The sequence below is a fragment of the Eublepharis macularius genome, chromosome 2 (assembly GCF_028583425.1).
Source record: "Eublepharis macularius isolate TG4126 chromosome 2, MPM_Emac_v1.0, whole genome shotgun sequence".
NCBI lineage: Eukaryota > Metazoa > Chordata > Lepidosauria > Squamata > Eublepharidae > Eublepharis > Eublepharis macularius.
This window is the reverse complement of record NC_072791.1, coordinates 191,703,811-191,720,822: the sequence shown is the minus strand read 5'-3', so window position 1 is coordinate 191,720,822 and position 17,012 is coordinate 191,703,811. Positions and strand designations below refer to the sequence as shown.

The following is a 17,012-nucleotide window of genomic DNA, read 5'->3' as shown; positions in this document are numbered from 1 at the left end:
AATCTCGAAGGAACTCTGGCAACATATATTATCATTTCCACAATTTTATGCTCAATACAATACTGTTAAGTCAGTTATGCTGAGAGAGTGCTAAAATTTATGGCCAACACAGACATGATACTAAAGATCAGTGATGAAAATCTGATATTTCTTGATGGCTTTATATTTCCCTAGAAGAAGCCAGTAGGGATAGGTGTGTGGTAGTTGGGGTATGGGTGGACTAACTATTTCTACTGTACTGTGTCTTCGATAAACATAATCTTCCCAAATTCCTAACACTGTAAAAATTAATTCTGCCTTTATGAACAGCTGTCTAACAGACAGAGCCATCTGAGATTGCTTTCCTAGGAGTATATATCATTGAATAGACCTCAGTAGGCTACTGAGTAGACCTGCTTGGGATTGCTTTTTAAATTATGATATCATTTTACAGGGGGAAATGCTTATTATACACATATTTTAATGAAGACAATTTATTGTAAGAGACTGCCTGAAGGCTTTGTTTCTGAGAATCAGTTTACTTAGTATTGGTTTGTTATGTTCTAAACTATAAGGTTAATGATAATGTGAGACCCTACATTCTTTTTCTTGTCCCTTTCTTTAATAAAATAAAACCAATTTTAAATAAAATTATATTTGCCCTCATAGGCAGCTTTCATTCATTAAACTAAAAGTCAAACTAGACAGGAAAGATGTGTCATGTGTATGTGTAATTTATAACAAAAAAAGGGTTGTGTGTAGGGGTGTGCAATTCGGTTATCAGATAACCGAAAAAATACCGAAACAACCCTGTTTCGGAATGTTTCGGGTTTTCCGAAACGTTTCATGATTACCGAAACGTTTTGGTAATCATGAAACAGCGATTACCGAAACGTTTCGGATTGGTTTCGGTAATCGTTTTGGAGACCAAGAATCGCCATTTTGTTTTTGCTAGGCGTTTGCGTTTGCAAGCGTCTAGCAAAATCCTGCTGGAAGCTAAAGCTTCCTGCAGGCTCTTAGAAGAGGGGAGGGGGGAGAAGGAGTGAGTGACTCACTCCTTCTTTCACCTCTCACCCCTCTTGCAAAGGAGGGAAGCCTTTGCTTTGCAAATGCAAGGTGCATTGATAGCATTGCACTTTGCATTTGCAAAGCAATGACAGCAAGCGGAGATTCCTGCCAAAATGACCAGGTAGGGGAGGGGGAGCAGGAGGGAGGGTGACTGTAGGAGTGTGTGGGAGGTCATGCAAGGGAAGGGGGACTTTAGGAGTCACCAATCCCACTGCTGCATCCTTCTGCCAGCCAATAGATTCAAATCTTTGGCTGAGGCTGCAGCAGGGGATTTAAATTTGTGGCAAGACTGGGACAGCTCTGTTGCTGACTGTTGCTGACTGAGAGAGGAGAAAGACTGCACCTGGAGGACATCTGCCTGGAGGATCAACTGTGCTGGACATCTGGAGAGGAGGCCTGGTAGGAATCTTTTTTTTAATTTTTGTAAATTTATTGATGCTGGGCCAATGTGCTGCTGTGGCCTGCCTCTACAAAAAGATGTTTCAGTTTAGTCTTGGCATGGCCTGGGGGGACATTTTCAGGTTGGGCAAGAGGACAATGTTTGGGGTGGGGGGTTTCAATGATGCTTGTTGTGCTTGCTAGATTTAATGTTTCCTTTGTTATGCTTGAGTGGGCTTGATCTAATGTTTCCCAGGCCTAAAAAACGAGTGTGCCAGCTTCTGGCCTACACAGGCCTGCGGCTCTGCTGGGTGGCTCTGGTGTCTTTCTGCTGGCTGGCCTGGCACTCACAATCACAATTGTGCTTCACAAACAGGATTGGTAGTTTGCTTTGCTGTTTCTGGTCCCCTTGATCTAATGCTTCCCAGGCTCTTAAACAAGTGTGCCAGCTTCTGGACTACACACAGGCCTGCAGCTCTGCTGGGTGCCTCCAGTGTTTTCCTGCTGGCTGGCCCGGCACTCACAATTATGCTTCACAAACAGGATTAGTAGCTTGCTTTGCTGTTTCTGGTCCCCTTGATCTAATGCTTCCCAGGCTCTTAAACAAGTATGCCAGCTTCTGGACTACACACAGGCCTGCAGCTCTACTGGGTGGCTCCGGTGTCTTTCTGCTGGCTGGCACTTACAATTATGCTTGATAAACAGGTTGCTGTTGACTGTTGCTGAGAGACTGCCTTTGTGGACTTCTTCTGGACTGGACTGCACCTGGAGGACATCGGCCTGGAGACCTCTGAGTGTGGAGGATCAACTTTGCTGCTGGACATCCAGAGAGGAGGACTGTTAGGGATTTTTAAAAAACAAAAATTTAAAAAATTATTGCTGCTGGGCCAATCTGCTAGCATATGTTTCAGTTTGATCTTTATGGCTTGGGCTAGGGGGACATTTTCTGGTTGGGCAAGAGGACAACGTTTGGGGGTGGGAGGGGGGTTCAGTACTGCTTGTTGTGCTTGCTTGATTTAATGTTTCCAGTGTTATGTTTGACTGTGAGCTTGATTTAATGCATCCCAGGCTTAAAAACGAGTGTGCCAGTTTCTGGCCCACACAGGCCTGCTCTGCAGGGTAGGTATGTTGTGTTTTTCCACTGGCTGGGCCTAGCCTTTCTGGGGGGGGGGGATTCTTGCATGCCACCTGACTTTTAACTCTGGCACAGCTTCCCCACAGTGCCTTCATGACTGTCTAGGCCCAAAGCAGATCTGGGCCTTGACTTTTAGGGGTTGTGTGTGCAGCGTGTGTGACTCTGTTAACATTCCAACTTTCTTAACAGCATTGTGGAGGAGAGGAGGACCAGCTGCATGACTGCCTGAACTTCGCTGGACTGCAGGACTGGTGAGTGAGTCTGTGGGTTTACAGCAGGGTGGGCATAGGGGTGGGTTTTTGCTAGATTGGGAGGGGGGAGGTACATTTTCAGAACACCGCATCCACACCCCACACAGACACACCACAGAAACATTGTTCCCGCTAAATAGTGTCTTAGGTAGATAGGCCAGTTAGTAGGCGTTCAGTGGCTAATTGCCCTCAACCTAATCGATCAGGGAACCAAGATTAGTTTTTTAAAAACATTAAATAGGGATTCAGCAGGAAAAGCATTAGTGAGTGAGAGTTAGGTTATATTTGATTTCTAAATATATATATACATACAAATTTTGAATAGCTGTTAATAGGCTTCCCATTACTGACCCCCTAACTAGGGTTCCACTGCCCATCTCTGGCACCCATGGTGGAGCCATGCCGGCCCGGGCATACTAGTGTGTGAGTGTATCAGGCTTTCACCTGTTATTGGGGTTTAGGGCCAGCTCAATTCCAGAGGAATTCAGCTGTTTGTCATCCTCAGGTTCCCCAACATAAGTAGGATCGCTTAAAAAGACTTTTGATTGTCCATCTCCAGGGAATAGAGCCACAAGAAGAGCAGATTTAGAATCAGTTAGGTCTTGAAAACAAAGTTAACCTTTGTTTTCCCAGGGTTTTCTGATTAGTTAGTGTAGATTTCGTGAGGGGAAAGTATGTCAGAGAGGAAAGCAGAGAGGGGCCCCGGGGGAAAGGTTAGGGAGAAATCTAGATGGGAGGAGGGGAGGGAGAGGGGGACTGCTGCGGCAGCCCCCATCTGAGCGGAGGAGGCCCCCCCCCGCGCTGCTGCCGTTCACCAGCCTGGCTTCTGGTGACAGGAAGAGGGTTCACAAGGCTCTCTTTACTGAGGCAGCTGCTGGGGGGCCACCACCAACCCAGGTGCGTGAGGCAGGGGCTGGCACTGGGCAGGGGCCTGCTGCTGCGGCTCCTCCTCCTCCAGTGGGTTGAGGCCCAGCTGCTGGAGGAGGGGCAGCATGTGGTGTCTCCTGGGAGGAGCGTGGAGCACATGACTTTCCCTGCGCTCCTACTCACCCCAGGAACTCAGAGGATGTTGGAGGAACTGCCCGTGAGACCCCCTCAGGGGCGGTCCACCCCAGTTTCCTCTGAGGCCAGCAGCAGGCCTCTCGCGGCTGTGCAGGAGAAGAGGATGCAGGAGGAAGAGGCAGAGACTGTGGTGGAGGAGCCCACATCTCTGCCCCTTCAGCCTCGTCCATCCCCACCTGCCTGGCCGAGAGTGGGACACGGTGTGTCCGGCCAGAGCACCTCACAGGAGGTGCCTCAGGGTGGGCCCGAAAGCGCTTCTCCTGTGAAGCGTGGGCCGGCCTTTTCCTCCGAAATCTGGAAGCACTTCCAGACAACGGAGGGTCCCCAAGCAGCCCAGTGCCTGCATTGTAGGCAGCACATCAGCTGTGGCAGAGATGTGCACCATCTCTCCATGTCTGGGATGAGGACCCACATGAAGAGGCACCACCAGGCGGTGCTTCTTCGGGGGGAGAGTTCAAGTGGCGCCAAACGGCCGCCAGCTAGCCAGAAGGAGGCAGGTTCTTCTGGTGCTCTCTCCCCAAGGGTTCCTGTAGGGAAGGGACGCCAAGCCTCTCTCCCGGAGATGCTTGGTACGCAGGGCCCTAGTGTGCCCAGAGAGGGGATCCGGAGGGTGAGCCGGCACCTCATGCGCCACATCGTCAATATTGGTAGTGGTGGATGGGAGACTGTTCTCCATAGTGGAAGACTTCGGCTTCTCAGGGATGCTCCATGATTTCTTTCCCTGGTACGCTGTCCCTGCTCGCACGACGTTGAGCAGATCGGTGGTGCCCTCGTTTTAAAGGGCTGCCAGGGACCATGTGAAGGCACAGCTGTCCCGGGTTGCCGGGAGAACTGTGCACTTCACATCCGACATCTGGACCTGCCCAAGTGTGCAGCAAGCGTACCTCTCGCTTACTGCTCACTGGTGGGAACCTGAGGCGGTTCTGGGTGGGGGCCGGAGGGAGGTGCCTAGTATAGCTAGCCAGGGAAGGATGGGAGACCGCCAGGCCAGCTACTGCAAGGCCTTGCTTCATGCCGAGGTGATCGACGTGTCCCACATGGCGGAGAACATCGCTGCCACCATGAGGAGACAGTTGGAAGAGTGGGTAGGCCAGGGACCCGCCACCGTGGGATGCATGGTGACGGACAGTGGCAAGAACATGAGGGCAGCGGCGCATCTAGTGAGCCAAGAGCGCATTTACTGTGCAGCTCACAAACTTCACCTAGTGGTGAGAGATGCGTTGGGGTTGGGCTCCTCGAAGGAACCCCTTGATACCCGGACTTGTGAACTCCAGTTACTGATCCAGAAATGTTGGAGGCTCATGAGTCACTTCTCACGCAGTGTGACAGCCACGCACGAACTGCGCCAGAGGCAGGTCAGGACAGGTGTGCCGGAGCATGCTCTGATCACTGACATGAGCACTCGCTGGAACTCCACCTGTGCCATGCTTGAGCGCTTGGTGGAGCAGCAGGCCACACTCCATGCGTGGCTCTCCAAGAGGCGCAGTGTGAGTCAGGTGGGTGAGTTCAGCTGGGAGGACTGGCTCACCATCACTCAGACAGTGGAGGTCCTGAAGCCCTTCAAGGACTTCACTGTGGCAGTCTCGTCAGACATGGCAACCCTTGGTCTGGTCATTCCCCTGCTGCACATGCTCCAGAGGAATCTGGCCACCCTTGCAGACCGGGTCGCATCTCGTGCTGACCTTGTTCCAGCGGTGCGCGCACTGGTGAGAAGGCTGCAGCATGGCATAGTTGCCAGGCTAACTCCTCTCATGCAGATCGAGTCATACATGTTGGCGACCATGTGTGACCCACGCATCAAGGGCAATTTCGCCGAGCGGGATGGGAACCTCACCCAAGCCAGAGACGGGCTCTGCTCTTGGGTGAGGCGCAGGCAGGCCGAGAGGGGACACCTGTCGACAGGGGGGACGCGAGAGGGGCCCTGCCGTGTGGGTCCCTCTGACGCCCCCTCTGTGCAGCCCCCCCCCCGCGGCCACCACCAGAGTGCCAATGGAGATGGAGATGCTCCGGTGGGCCCTCGTCCCCTCTGGGGTAGTGAGGAACGTGAGAGAGGATTTGGCGGAGGCAATGGTCAGGGACTACCTCGCGGAGCCCTGCGAGTCGCTCTCCACCAATCCGCTCAGCTACTGGGCCAGGAAGGAGTCGGTCTGGCCGGACCTCTCCCTCGAGGCTCAGCGACTGCTCTCATGCCCTCCAACGAGCGTGGAGAGCGAGCGCGTGTTTTCTCATGCGGGCGACATTGTCAGCCCACATCGCACTCGCCTTCTCCCATGGAGAGTCGAGCAGTTGACCTTCCTGAAGGTCAACTCTCGCCTCTTCGATTTCTCAGGACTGGACTTCCAGAGTGACTGAGGTGAGCCCAACTTGTGGCCTGCATCCTCTGCGAGTCCAATCCTTTGGAATCGTGCTCTCCCCTGCATAAAACCCTGTAGACGCAGTTAAAACCAGCTAGTAGAGGGAGGGTGGTTAGGAACCAGTGGCAAAGGGAATCCACCCAGCAATTTGAAAGCCCCCCCCCAAGGGAATTCAAATCTCCCAGCACTGAGACAGACCCTGTGGGACCAAATTTATTCTGAAAAATAATGCCCCAGAAACATGGATTGCCACTGGAGGGAGAAATAGGTTAGATAGGGATTGCTTAGGTGGGGATTAGGGAATGGGAAAATGTCAGATCCTGCTGTTTGGAATGTTTAAAATGTTTTTCAGAGTTGAAATCTTTTTTTAAAAAAAAAACAAAAAAAATTGTAATTATGTTTTTTCAAAGTTGAAATGTTTATTTATATAAAAAAAAAAGGTTGAAATGTTACTGTTTGGTTTGCTTGGGGGGGGATGCGGGAAGAGTTGGGGAGGCACCAGCCAATGATGATGTCTCGCAGATGTTTCCAGGTACATGCTGAGGCTGGTGTGTGGCGGGGGGGGGGGAAGAGAAACCTCTGCAACACTGCTCCAGAAATACCACTGGGCAGTGCCTGGGCAGTTCCAGGTCCAGCTTTGTGTGGCTGAACTGAAAGCATAGCCAAAGGAAATGACATTGGTTCTGCTGGACCTTGTTGCAGTGGTTTCCCCCCATTAAGTTTGGTGATGGAGGGGTGGTTGAGAGATGGGCTCACACGCATAGAGATAAAGAAATTGTGAAAGAGAAAAAGTCTTTGTGTGGTTTTTTGTTGTTATGGAGGAGGTGTCGAGGGGATAAGCAAATGAGTATTTTATTTCAGAATAGTTGTGTTATTTTCTGACTAAGACAATGCTGTCCTGCCTGTGGGTGTGCTCTGCTACTGTGTTACCTACATCTGTCCAAGAAAGAAGTGTTTTTGACCCATTTTGCCCTCCCGCTGTGCAACCCACATCTTGTACTGCTGTTTTCAAGTTTTGCTGATTGTCTGATATTAATTGAGTTGTGTTATGTTTGTGTAGTGTGACTCACCACAAACATGCTGTTATCATGCCCTTTTGTGCCCTACTGCTGTGTAAATTTAAGCTGTTCATGAAGTGTTTTTAAAAGGTCTTCTTGTGGTTTTATTGTTTCTCTGATTTTAAGCTTATGTTAATTTTGTCTAGTGGACTTCTTTTTCCATGCCCTGTTGTGCACTCCTACTATGTCACCTAAATCTGTTCAAAAAATTTAGAGTTTGTTAAAAAAAAAAAAATTAAGATTCTTTGATGTGTAGTGAATTGTGTAGTCCTTTTGTGTGGGGGACAATTAGTGTGATTTGACGTGATTTGTTGACCTATTGTACTTTGAAAGTGAGAAAATAAAGTTTTTTAAAACTTGAATCATTGTGTGTGTGTTTCCTTCTTTGATGTGAGGTTGGTTCCCAGCATAGGGAACAATGGGGCAGGCTGACCAGCCTTCTCTGTAGGTGGTGGGAGTGTCAGGGGGTGGTTGTCTGTGTGTCAGATGCTCTTTCCCAGGGAAAAGTTGGCACTCAGAAGTGTGCCCACCACTGTGGCACCCCTGGGCTGTGCGGAATTGCCCTGGGAAAGAGAGTTTAAAAGTTCCCGGCATAGGGAACAAAGGGAGAGGGCTGGCCAGCCTTTTCCTGGGGTTATGGGTGTGGGGCTGCTGGGGGTGGATTTGGGTCTGTGAGGGGCTAATGTGGGGATTTGGGTCTGTGTGTGGCTGCTGGGGGGGAATTGGGTTTGTGTGGGGCTGTAGGGGGTGGACTTTGGGGGCTGAGAGCACCTACTTGGGGAGGCCATGAAATGCCCCCCCCAAATGGGAGCAGGCTGAGCCTTGGTGGGGGTGGGAGTAGAGGTGGGAGAAGGGCCCCAGAGGGTTGGGGGGCATTTTGCATGCAAAATGCCACCCCTGGCAAGACAAGCCTGCCCCAGGTGGAATAGGTGGAGAAAAGAGCACTTACTTGGGGAGGGCATGAAATGCCCCCTCCCCAAGTGGGAGCAGGCTGAGCCTTGGTGGGGGGTGGGAGGAAAGGTGGGAGAAGGGCCCCTGAGGGTTGGGGGGCATTTTGCATGCAAAATGCCACCCCTGGCAAGACAAGCCTGCCTCTTCATTTTTTCGCCATAGGAAATAATGAAGATCAGCAGCAGCAAGCACAAAATAAGAGATTAGCAGCAGCAAGCTAAAACCTTTCCCTTTTTAGGCGAGGATAGGGGGACTTGGTTTGGGGGGCCATAACATGCCCCCCCAAAATCTAATAGGTCTGAAACTTGGGGGGTTGTTAGAGAGGAGTTAGAGGAAGGTCCCCACCAATTTTGGCTTGATTCAGTGGGAAAATGCCTCCCCCAGGCTTCCGGGAAGCCAGAGGCATTTTCCCATTGAAAAGCATTACGAAACAATCCAAAACAATCCGAAACGAGAATACCGAAACAGTGTGCCTTTGCACACCCCTAGTTGTAAGTGTGTTTTTTTAAAAATGTGCAAAAATAGAGGTGGAACTAATAGTGAAATCCTAAACAAAGTTACTCCAGTCTAAGCCCATTGAAATCAATGGGCTTAGACTGGAGTAACTCAGCTTAGGATTTCACATGTATCCTGAATTCTTCCATACCTTTCCTCGCTGTTTCTCAGTGCTTGATGCATGTTTCTCCCAGCCAAGATCACTTCCAGCTCTACTGGGTAATAAAATATTTAGGCACCAAAATGCAGCAAAATAATGGGAAGATAAGGGACAGGATTTAGCTCCTTTTGCCTATGAGTTTCTTAAAAATCCTTGCCCCCATTTTCTTTACACTAAATACCATAGGATTGCTATGTTTCTTATATTATTTAGGTCTGCTATCTGCTTTCTTGAATTGCCAAACAATTCCTGTTCCCACTCTGCAACTGATAACTTTAATTATCTGTTAAACAGGGATGATTTCTCATATCTGTCTGAAAGTTAGCAGAGAGAATCCCTTGGGTGAGGAACGCCATCTCTGAAAACGTGTCTCATCTGGGGATGAGGATAAAAGATGCAGCCAGAAATCTGCATTCCACAGAAACTGAAGGAAACAAATGAACAAGCACAGACAAAACCCAATAAAGACACCAAACACATGTAAAATTTAAAATGAAGGGAGAAAAAATATTCAAACTAGAACAAACTAAACATAGACATTTAAAAAATGCATTGCACATCTCTACCCCCGGTCAATAGTAGAAATGTCAAATTCTAATAGAAACCTCAGACTGATCTCAGCGTTCTATGCACAAATGGAAAGAATGACCCAAGAAGAATGACAAGTTTCCAGAGTAGTAGGGAATAGATAGGGTGAACATTAAGAATAACCAGGGTTTATTTTAAACTTTTCCCCTTTACTGCACCAGTAGCCAGTGCACTGCTCCATCCCCCACCCTAACAAGAGGAAAGGAAAATGGAAAAGAACAACATGGGAGGCAGGACAACAGCAGCAAAAGAAACACACGCACAATTTTCATCCATCTTTGGATCTTCTTTTTTTCCTCATGTCGTTCATTTTCAAGAAATTGCCTCCTCATTAACGGCTATATGCCCAAATGGAAAACGATATAGATTCCACTGCACAAAATGTTTTCGGCTATGCATTAGAATAAACTCTCTGAACTCTATGGCATCACATCACCGCTGAGCTCTCATCCCCCCCACAACTCTATGGCATCACATCGCCGCTGAGCTCTCATCCCCCCACAACTCTATGGCATCACATTCCCGCTGAGCTCTCATCCCCCCACAACTCTATGGCATCACATCGCCGCTGAGCTCTCATCCCCCCACAACTCTATGGCATCACATCGCCGCTGAGCTCTCATCCCCCCACAACTCTATGGCATCACATCGCCGCTGAGCTCTCATCCCCCCACAACTCTATGGCATCACATCCCCGCTGAGCTCTCATCCCCCCACAACCCACCTTTTCTAGGTTCTGCCCCCAAATCTCCACAAACCTGCCTTAATTAAACAGTCATGTTTCGTGATAAAACTAGATATCTAGCAGATAAAGTAAATAAAATATAACTTACTTATTGGGTGATTTAGTAGCTTTAAAAAGAAAGCTAGTACAATTCCCCCCTGCAAAAAAAAAAAAAATCCAGCTGTGTGGTTTGAGGGTTTCCTTCAAAAACTGGTCATTAGTATTACCACCATGTTGTACATACTGATATACATTCCTTTTATCCACTACTACAGATATTTGTTTTAAGTAGTAGGCATCGGTTCTTGCCTTCTGTGGCAGATGGTTACTAGCTTTTCTCACTACTACCCACATATGGTATGAGTTGAATACACTGTCTTCCAAACAGAGCAAGAACTTGAAAGGTCATTAAATCCTTTGAACCAAGGCCACTTCCTGCTTTTGCTGATGAAGCAAGAGGATCATATAACATAAAAGGTGGTGACCTACATTTGCTTCTAGCAAAAAACTCTGGTGGAGCAAGTCTGCAAATTCCCTACGTGTTAAACACTTCACTAATAGAATAAGAATTACAATGCAATCCTATACAGAGCTATTCCAATTTAGGAAATAGCCAGTAGTTTGAATTGAATCTGGTAGCAAACTGGTAAGTTCTCTGTAATTTTTACCTGCTAGCACCACCTTTTGAACCATTCAAAACAGTAGTCAAAGACAGCCCCATGAAGCGCACATTGTAGTACAATATTCCAACAGTGAGGTGATCCTGCCTTGCTTGCCAGGAAGCTGGCAAAGTAGCTGAAGCTAGTTAAAATGGAAATATGTGTCTCTGTCTGAAATATGCAAATTAAAAGTACTTCAAGCAGTGTATCAGCTCCCAAAGGGGGAGTGCTACTCCACATCCAGGACAGAACAGTCCACAAACCCTGATTGATAGCACTTCAGTCTTGTCTGGATTGATCCTTAGTTTATTGGTCCTTATCTAGCACACCAATTTAGGGCATTTAGAGCGGATTTAGCCGGAATTGAAAAATAGACACTTCAGTCCATAACTCTGAATGATCTCTTTCAGCTGTCTCATTTAGATGTTAAATAATATGGAAAATAAAATGGAACTTTGTGGGATGCAGTATTTAACATACCAAGGAGTTGAACAATTGTATCACAGATCACCCTCTGCAACTGGTCAGCCAGACAGGAACCACCAAAATCTGGTGATCCACAATTGCTAACCACAATTGTGGGTCACCACAGCTAGTATCAAAAGCCAGTGAAAGCTACATGAGAATTAACAAGGTCACACCCTAAATTGACTCTCTCTCTTGAAATGAGTCTAGATAGTTTCAGGTTGTTATCCATGTTGGTCTGCAGCAGAAGATTCAACTCCACCTTTAAGATCAACGAGATTTCCAGGGTATAATCTTTTGAGAGTCAAATCTCCTTTTGCCATGTACCAGTCAGAGAAGCTATCTGATGAGCCAGCTGTGTTCAAAGAGAGCGTACAGTTGTACAGCCGCTATTTGATCAAGCATCTTGCCTAATAAGGAGATAGTTACCACTGGCCAATAATTGTTTAAATCTTCTAGGCCTGATTTTTAAGGAGCAGTTTCATGGCACCCTCTTTCAATGATGCATTTACTCCTCCAGTAATCTCCTACAGCCAGGATTGCTGAGAGCTACTTGAGGCCCCTTCGCTTCCATCAGATCCGACTGAAATGCCATTTGAAAGCAAATCCTGTGCCTTGCTCAGCTTCCTAGGCCTCAGGGTGACCAGGGCCCCTGGAATTATCCCCTCCGCATTCTTGGTAGCCCTGCTTCTGCCTTGATACCATGACCCAAGATGGACAAGGGTCAAATGTAGACATGCATGGTCACGCCCCTCCAAACAACTTGTCTTCATCTTCAGGTCTCAACAACTGGAATTCATCCAAGAAATCTCAAAAAAAGTGTCCTCTGATGACATGCTGAAATTCTGCTATAACAGAAGAGTCTAAATCATTACAGACTTAATATTTGTGGTTTATCTCATTAGGGGTTGCATTCCAGAGCCCCTGCTGCTTATGCAGAACAGCTCTACTGGATGGCTTTGTGCATACAAAAAGATGGTGATGTAAATGCACTCTATTACATGGAATATGTGCTCTAGAGGGTGCTCACACTATGAGTTTTCCATTAATTGTTATTATGGATGGAAAGTCCACATAAAATATATGATGTCTTCTAAAAACAGCTGAATGTGTTGATCATTCCATCTTATGACCCAAAGGAGGAAATATGTGGGACAACACAGACTGACAGTTGGGGGATGCTCCCAGATTCATTGTTGTTGTGCTGCAGGGACTAGACGTTCTTCATGTTAGTTACTGAGAAAACTGCATCCTTTCTTTTGTTCAAAAGAAAACAGCTTTATTGTACTGTCAACAGATCTTTCAGTTATAGTCGTTAAAATACCAATTGCACATGTGTAATTAACAGAGTTATTTCAACATCCAGGATCTAGTCTCAATAGCTAAACTGAAAACTATAGCAGCTTTTCTGGTTATATGTACATTCTCCCCAACAAGAAAAGGTGTAACTAGCTGCTGAACACCTGGTACCATAGCCAATAGTGGAGTGATTACATCATCTCTAACTACTTTATAATAATCACAAAACAACTCAGCACATGGGATGCAGTCTCTATCATCCCTGCACCACAAGGACATAGCCCGTCATTTGAAGAGATGTGCTTGTAATCACCCTCAAGGATCGCTGATGTGCTAACGTAAATGCTCTCCTATATTGTGGTACACTTAAGATTTGTAAATAGCCTGTACATTTCTGAAGTACTGAAAGGTTTAGATCCAAGGTTAAAGGTGATCAAGGTCTACATGCCACAGTAAACACATTCTGGTAATCTCACAAATCCTTTGGTCGACCAATACCCAGCCCTTCTCCAGATTGTGTAACAGTAGAAAATCTAACACTGCTAATTTCTTGGGCTATAATTTTCCTCCATTTGCTAATAGTGCATCTTTCAATACTAAAAGGTAAGAGTAGAATATGGATCTCTATGGCAAACACTCCAACAGAATTTTACAGCTGCAGTCCTTGCAATAGCTGTCAATAAACATAACTGCACCTTGAGGCTCATGACTGTCACTGTTTCACATTTAGGGAATCCCAGAATAGCTCTGAGGAATTGAGTTTGCATCTTCTATATGTTTGGATTGTATCCATCAAGCCCGATAGGTACCACATAAAAATAGATGAGGCACCACTTAAGCTCTGAAATACATGCTCTGCAGTGGGACATCCACCTTTGCCATAATGCAATCAAATAATCACTCGAGCAGATTCTTCATATTCACTTGTGCATGCTGGAAAAATGTAGTCCACTTACCAGAAGAATGAAATACAAAGCCCAGATACTTGTAGAATTGTACTTGACCTAGCAAATGCCTACCCACAGGCCATCTAAACTTAACTCTGCTGTTTGAAAAGACCACAACTTTAGTTTTATCTGAATTCATTTCCATGTACCGCTTTCTGCAATACTTTGCAAATTCGTTAAGTGCATGCGAGAGACCCAGTTTGTTTTGAGAAAGAATGTCTGCATCATCATCAGCATATAATAAAGCATTAATTTCGATGTCAACTTACCTTTAAGGATGGGAATAAACTTTTTAAGAATTGGAAACTGATCACTTAAATTTTTTTAAAAAGGAGCATGTACACAGCCTTGCTGTACACTTCTGGTACTGGAGACTGAATTAGTGAGGTATCCTTTATTAGACCAGTGAATTTGAAACAAGGTGTTTAGATAAAGGCATGTTTTGCCAAGGCTGTAAAAACAAAGGAATGTCCATGATTTAGAATGTTTTGCTGATTCCGAATGCAAAGTTCTACCTGCAAATGGGACTGAGTCACCAAGATCAACATGATGAGTGGCACCCTAAACCCTTCTTGGCATACTTCATGGTGCTTTTTTGATATTTAAAGTTTTTAAAAGCTGGGGAGGGGGGCATATAATTAAAAGACTATATGCTTCCCTCTGCAACTTTCTAAGGTTTGCTGAGAGGATAGGATTTAAATATACTTATCTTGTTTTAAATGTGCACTTTATTCACATTTGGGCTTTTTTTTAGTGTTGATGCTTCCAATCTTTTAAACAAGCAAATTAATTAATATCCTGGCCAAGCACTGATAACCATTTCTCATTGTTGGAAATGATGCATAAACAAAAGCAAGTCTGCCCTAATGTATCTGCTATAGAAGGAAAATGCCACCATCTGAAGTCCCCTAGAGCAAGCTACCAGGTAGGTTGCAGTTTTAGTTCCATTGCACAGGGCCAGCTTATGTACAAGTAAATACAACTATCTTCTGAGCCATTGTCTCATTCTCCCTTCAGCTGGAAACCAGAGGAAAACTGTTCTGTTCTCCTTATAACACACTTTTTGTCTTTGACACACACAAACATGCTGACCTACCACCAGGGCTTTTTTTCTGGGAAAAGAGGTGGTGGAACTCAGTGGGTTGCCCTCAGAGAAAATGGTCACATGGCTGGTGGCCCTGCCCCCTGATCTCCAAACAGAGGGGAGTTGAGATTGCCCTCCGTGCTGCTGAGTGGCGTGGAAAGCAATCTAAACTCCCCTCTGTTTGGAGATCAGGGGGCAGGGCCACCAGCCATGTGACCATTTTCAAGAGGTTCCGGAACTCCGTTCCCCCACGTTCCCCCTGAAAAAAAGCCCTGCCTACCACACAACCATTTTTCACAGTCTTCCCCAGATGCATTCGAAACCCTTCATATTTTATTTACTCCAAACTTTTAACACTTCAGTTTTATGTATGTACTTTCAAAAGTTATATCTAAAAAGATTTCAGTGGAGCATATTTCCAAGTTAAGTGTGCATGAAATTACAATTTGAGTGTGCCCACATTTTCTTCCTTAAATTGTGATACCCCAAAAGGAATGACACACCAATTTAAGTTTATTTGTTGTTGAACAGAGCACTGCATATATCCTATGACAAGGCCAAATGAATTCTATCAAAGGACACAGTATTTAAGGCATATTTTATTATGAAAGGTTCTTTTTTCTTATTCATGGAAGTGCTACTGTCTCTATTAGAGTACCTGGTTAGTAATGATCATGTCCAAGTTTGAAGAAATATACAAGAAGTTGAGGAGCAATTATGACAGTTTGAGAGAACATGGAGAGCCAAACAACAGAGAAAAGTGGATATCTGAATGGTTTAACAACAACAACATTTGATTTATATACCACCCTTCAGGACAACTTAATGCCCATTCAGAGCGGTTTACAAAGTATGCTATTATTATCCCCACAACAAAACACCCTGTGAAGTGGGTGGGGCTGAGAGAACTAGCTGTCAAAGCAGTGAACACTTCAGAATAGCAAACAATATGTATTCCTATGATGCTTTGGTAACAGTAGGATTCTTTGATTTTACTGTTGCTGAGATATCCTTAAGGAAACAACGGCAAATTCAACCTGTTGACACACTTGTGCTGGGGCACAAGTAAAAGAAATCTGAAAAATATATTTGAAGAGTTGGCAAGCTATAAACACTACTCGACAATAGTTTGGGGGATGAAAAGTCTATAATCTCTGCTTTCTTGTAATGAAGAAGTGAGCTGTGACTGACAAAAGCTCAAACTCTATCACAAATTTTGTTAAGTCTTAAAAGGGTGCCACTGGACTCTTCCTCTTTTCTGTATCATCTGTGAGGATGGATCTGGGGCTGCACCTACAAACTAAATCTATTTGTAATTCTGAGGCATTCCCTAAAAGAAGGGCGAACTGTATCCAAATTTTTTTAAAGGTATTTTAATACACTCGCTCCCCTCCAGCAAGGAAGGATGATGCCGAGACGGAATTCTCTGAAGATATCGTTGCCTTCCCACCGTCTCGCAAGGAGAAAGGAGGAGCAATTCCAGAACGCAGGCATTTTATTTTTTAAAGGCTTGAATATTTTGCAGCTGTTAAAATGTTGCCATTCCGCCTGCTGGGTGCCATTCTGGAATCTCTGCTGCCAAGGAGTTGTCCCCTCGCCCCTTGTCTCCTGGCTAGCGGGCGAGGCTTCCTAGCTTTCTCCAAAGCTCTCCCAATGGACCTGCCGCAGCACCCAAGCCTCCAGCGCGGGAAGCCCAGCCCACCCCTCCAGCCCAAGCAGGGCTTAGGCGCCGCCTCCCTCGCCCTCTCCCCGCCACCCCTCCCCTCCGCCTGGCACCGCCGCAGTTCACACTTGTCTTGACCGCTCTCCAGTCCGCGCGTGGGGCTCTCGGAACCGGCCGAGCGCTGGCGGGCGCTGCTCCCTCGTCGCGCCTGAGCTCTGAGGAAACTCCTGGCGCGCGCGCGCGCGCGCACACACACAACACACACTCTCGCACGCACGAGAAGGGGGGGGGAGAGGCGAAGCTCTTGTCCTCGGTGCCCTCTGCAGACTCTTTCTGCTTCTGCTGCCGCCGCCGCCGCCGCCTTTGAGCGCAGGAGGAGGACGGTCTGGGCTCTGCTGAGGAAGGAGGAGCAGCTGGCCGGCGCCAGGAAGAAAGAAAGAGGCGAGAGCGGGGACCTTTGGAGAGGAAGAGGGAGCGCGAGCGAGAGGGGCTCCCCTCCCCTTCTCCGCCTCGTTCTCTCCCCCCTTCCCCTTGTCAAGTGCCCTCCCCTCATCCCTGCGCTGCGGGCTCCCTTATTCCAGCTTCATGGGCAAAGTGTGGAAACAGCAGATGTACCCCCAGTACACCACCTACTACTACCCCCAGTATCTGCAGGCTAAGGTACGGTACCGCCGCGCGCCTTCCTCGCTTCT

At 46.9% G+C, this 17,012-nt stretch overlaps 1 protein-coding gene across 2 annotated transcripts in view; it reads left to right on the top strand.

The window, feature by feature from the left end:
• Positions 1–16,463: 16,463 nt before the first annotated feature.
• Positions 16,464–17,012, top strand: part of RBMS1 (RNA binding motif single stranded interacting protein 1) — a 197,258-nt gene continuing 196,709 nt past the window's right edge. For both annotated transcript variants that reach the window (XM_054970474.1, XM_054970473.1), the window contains exon 1: positions 16,464–16,980. In XM_054970474.1, the coding sequence (XP_054826449.1) occupies positions 16,906–16,980 (75 nt within the window). In that variant the 5' untranslated portion in view covers positions 16,464–16,905. The remainder of the gene's footprint in view (positions 16,981–17,012) is intronic.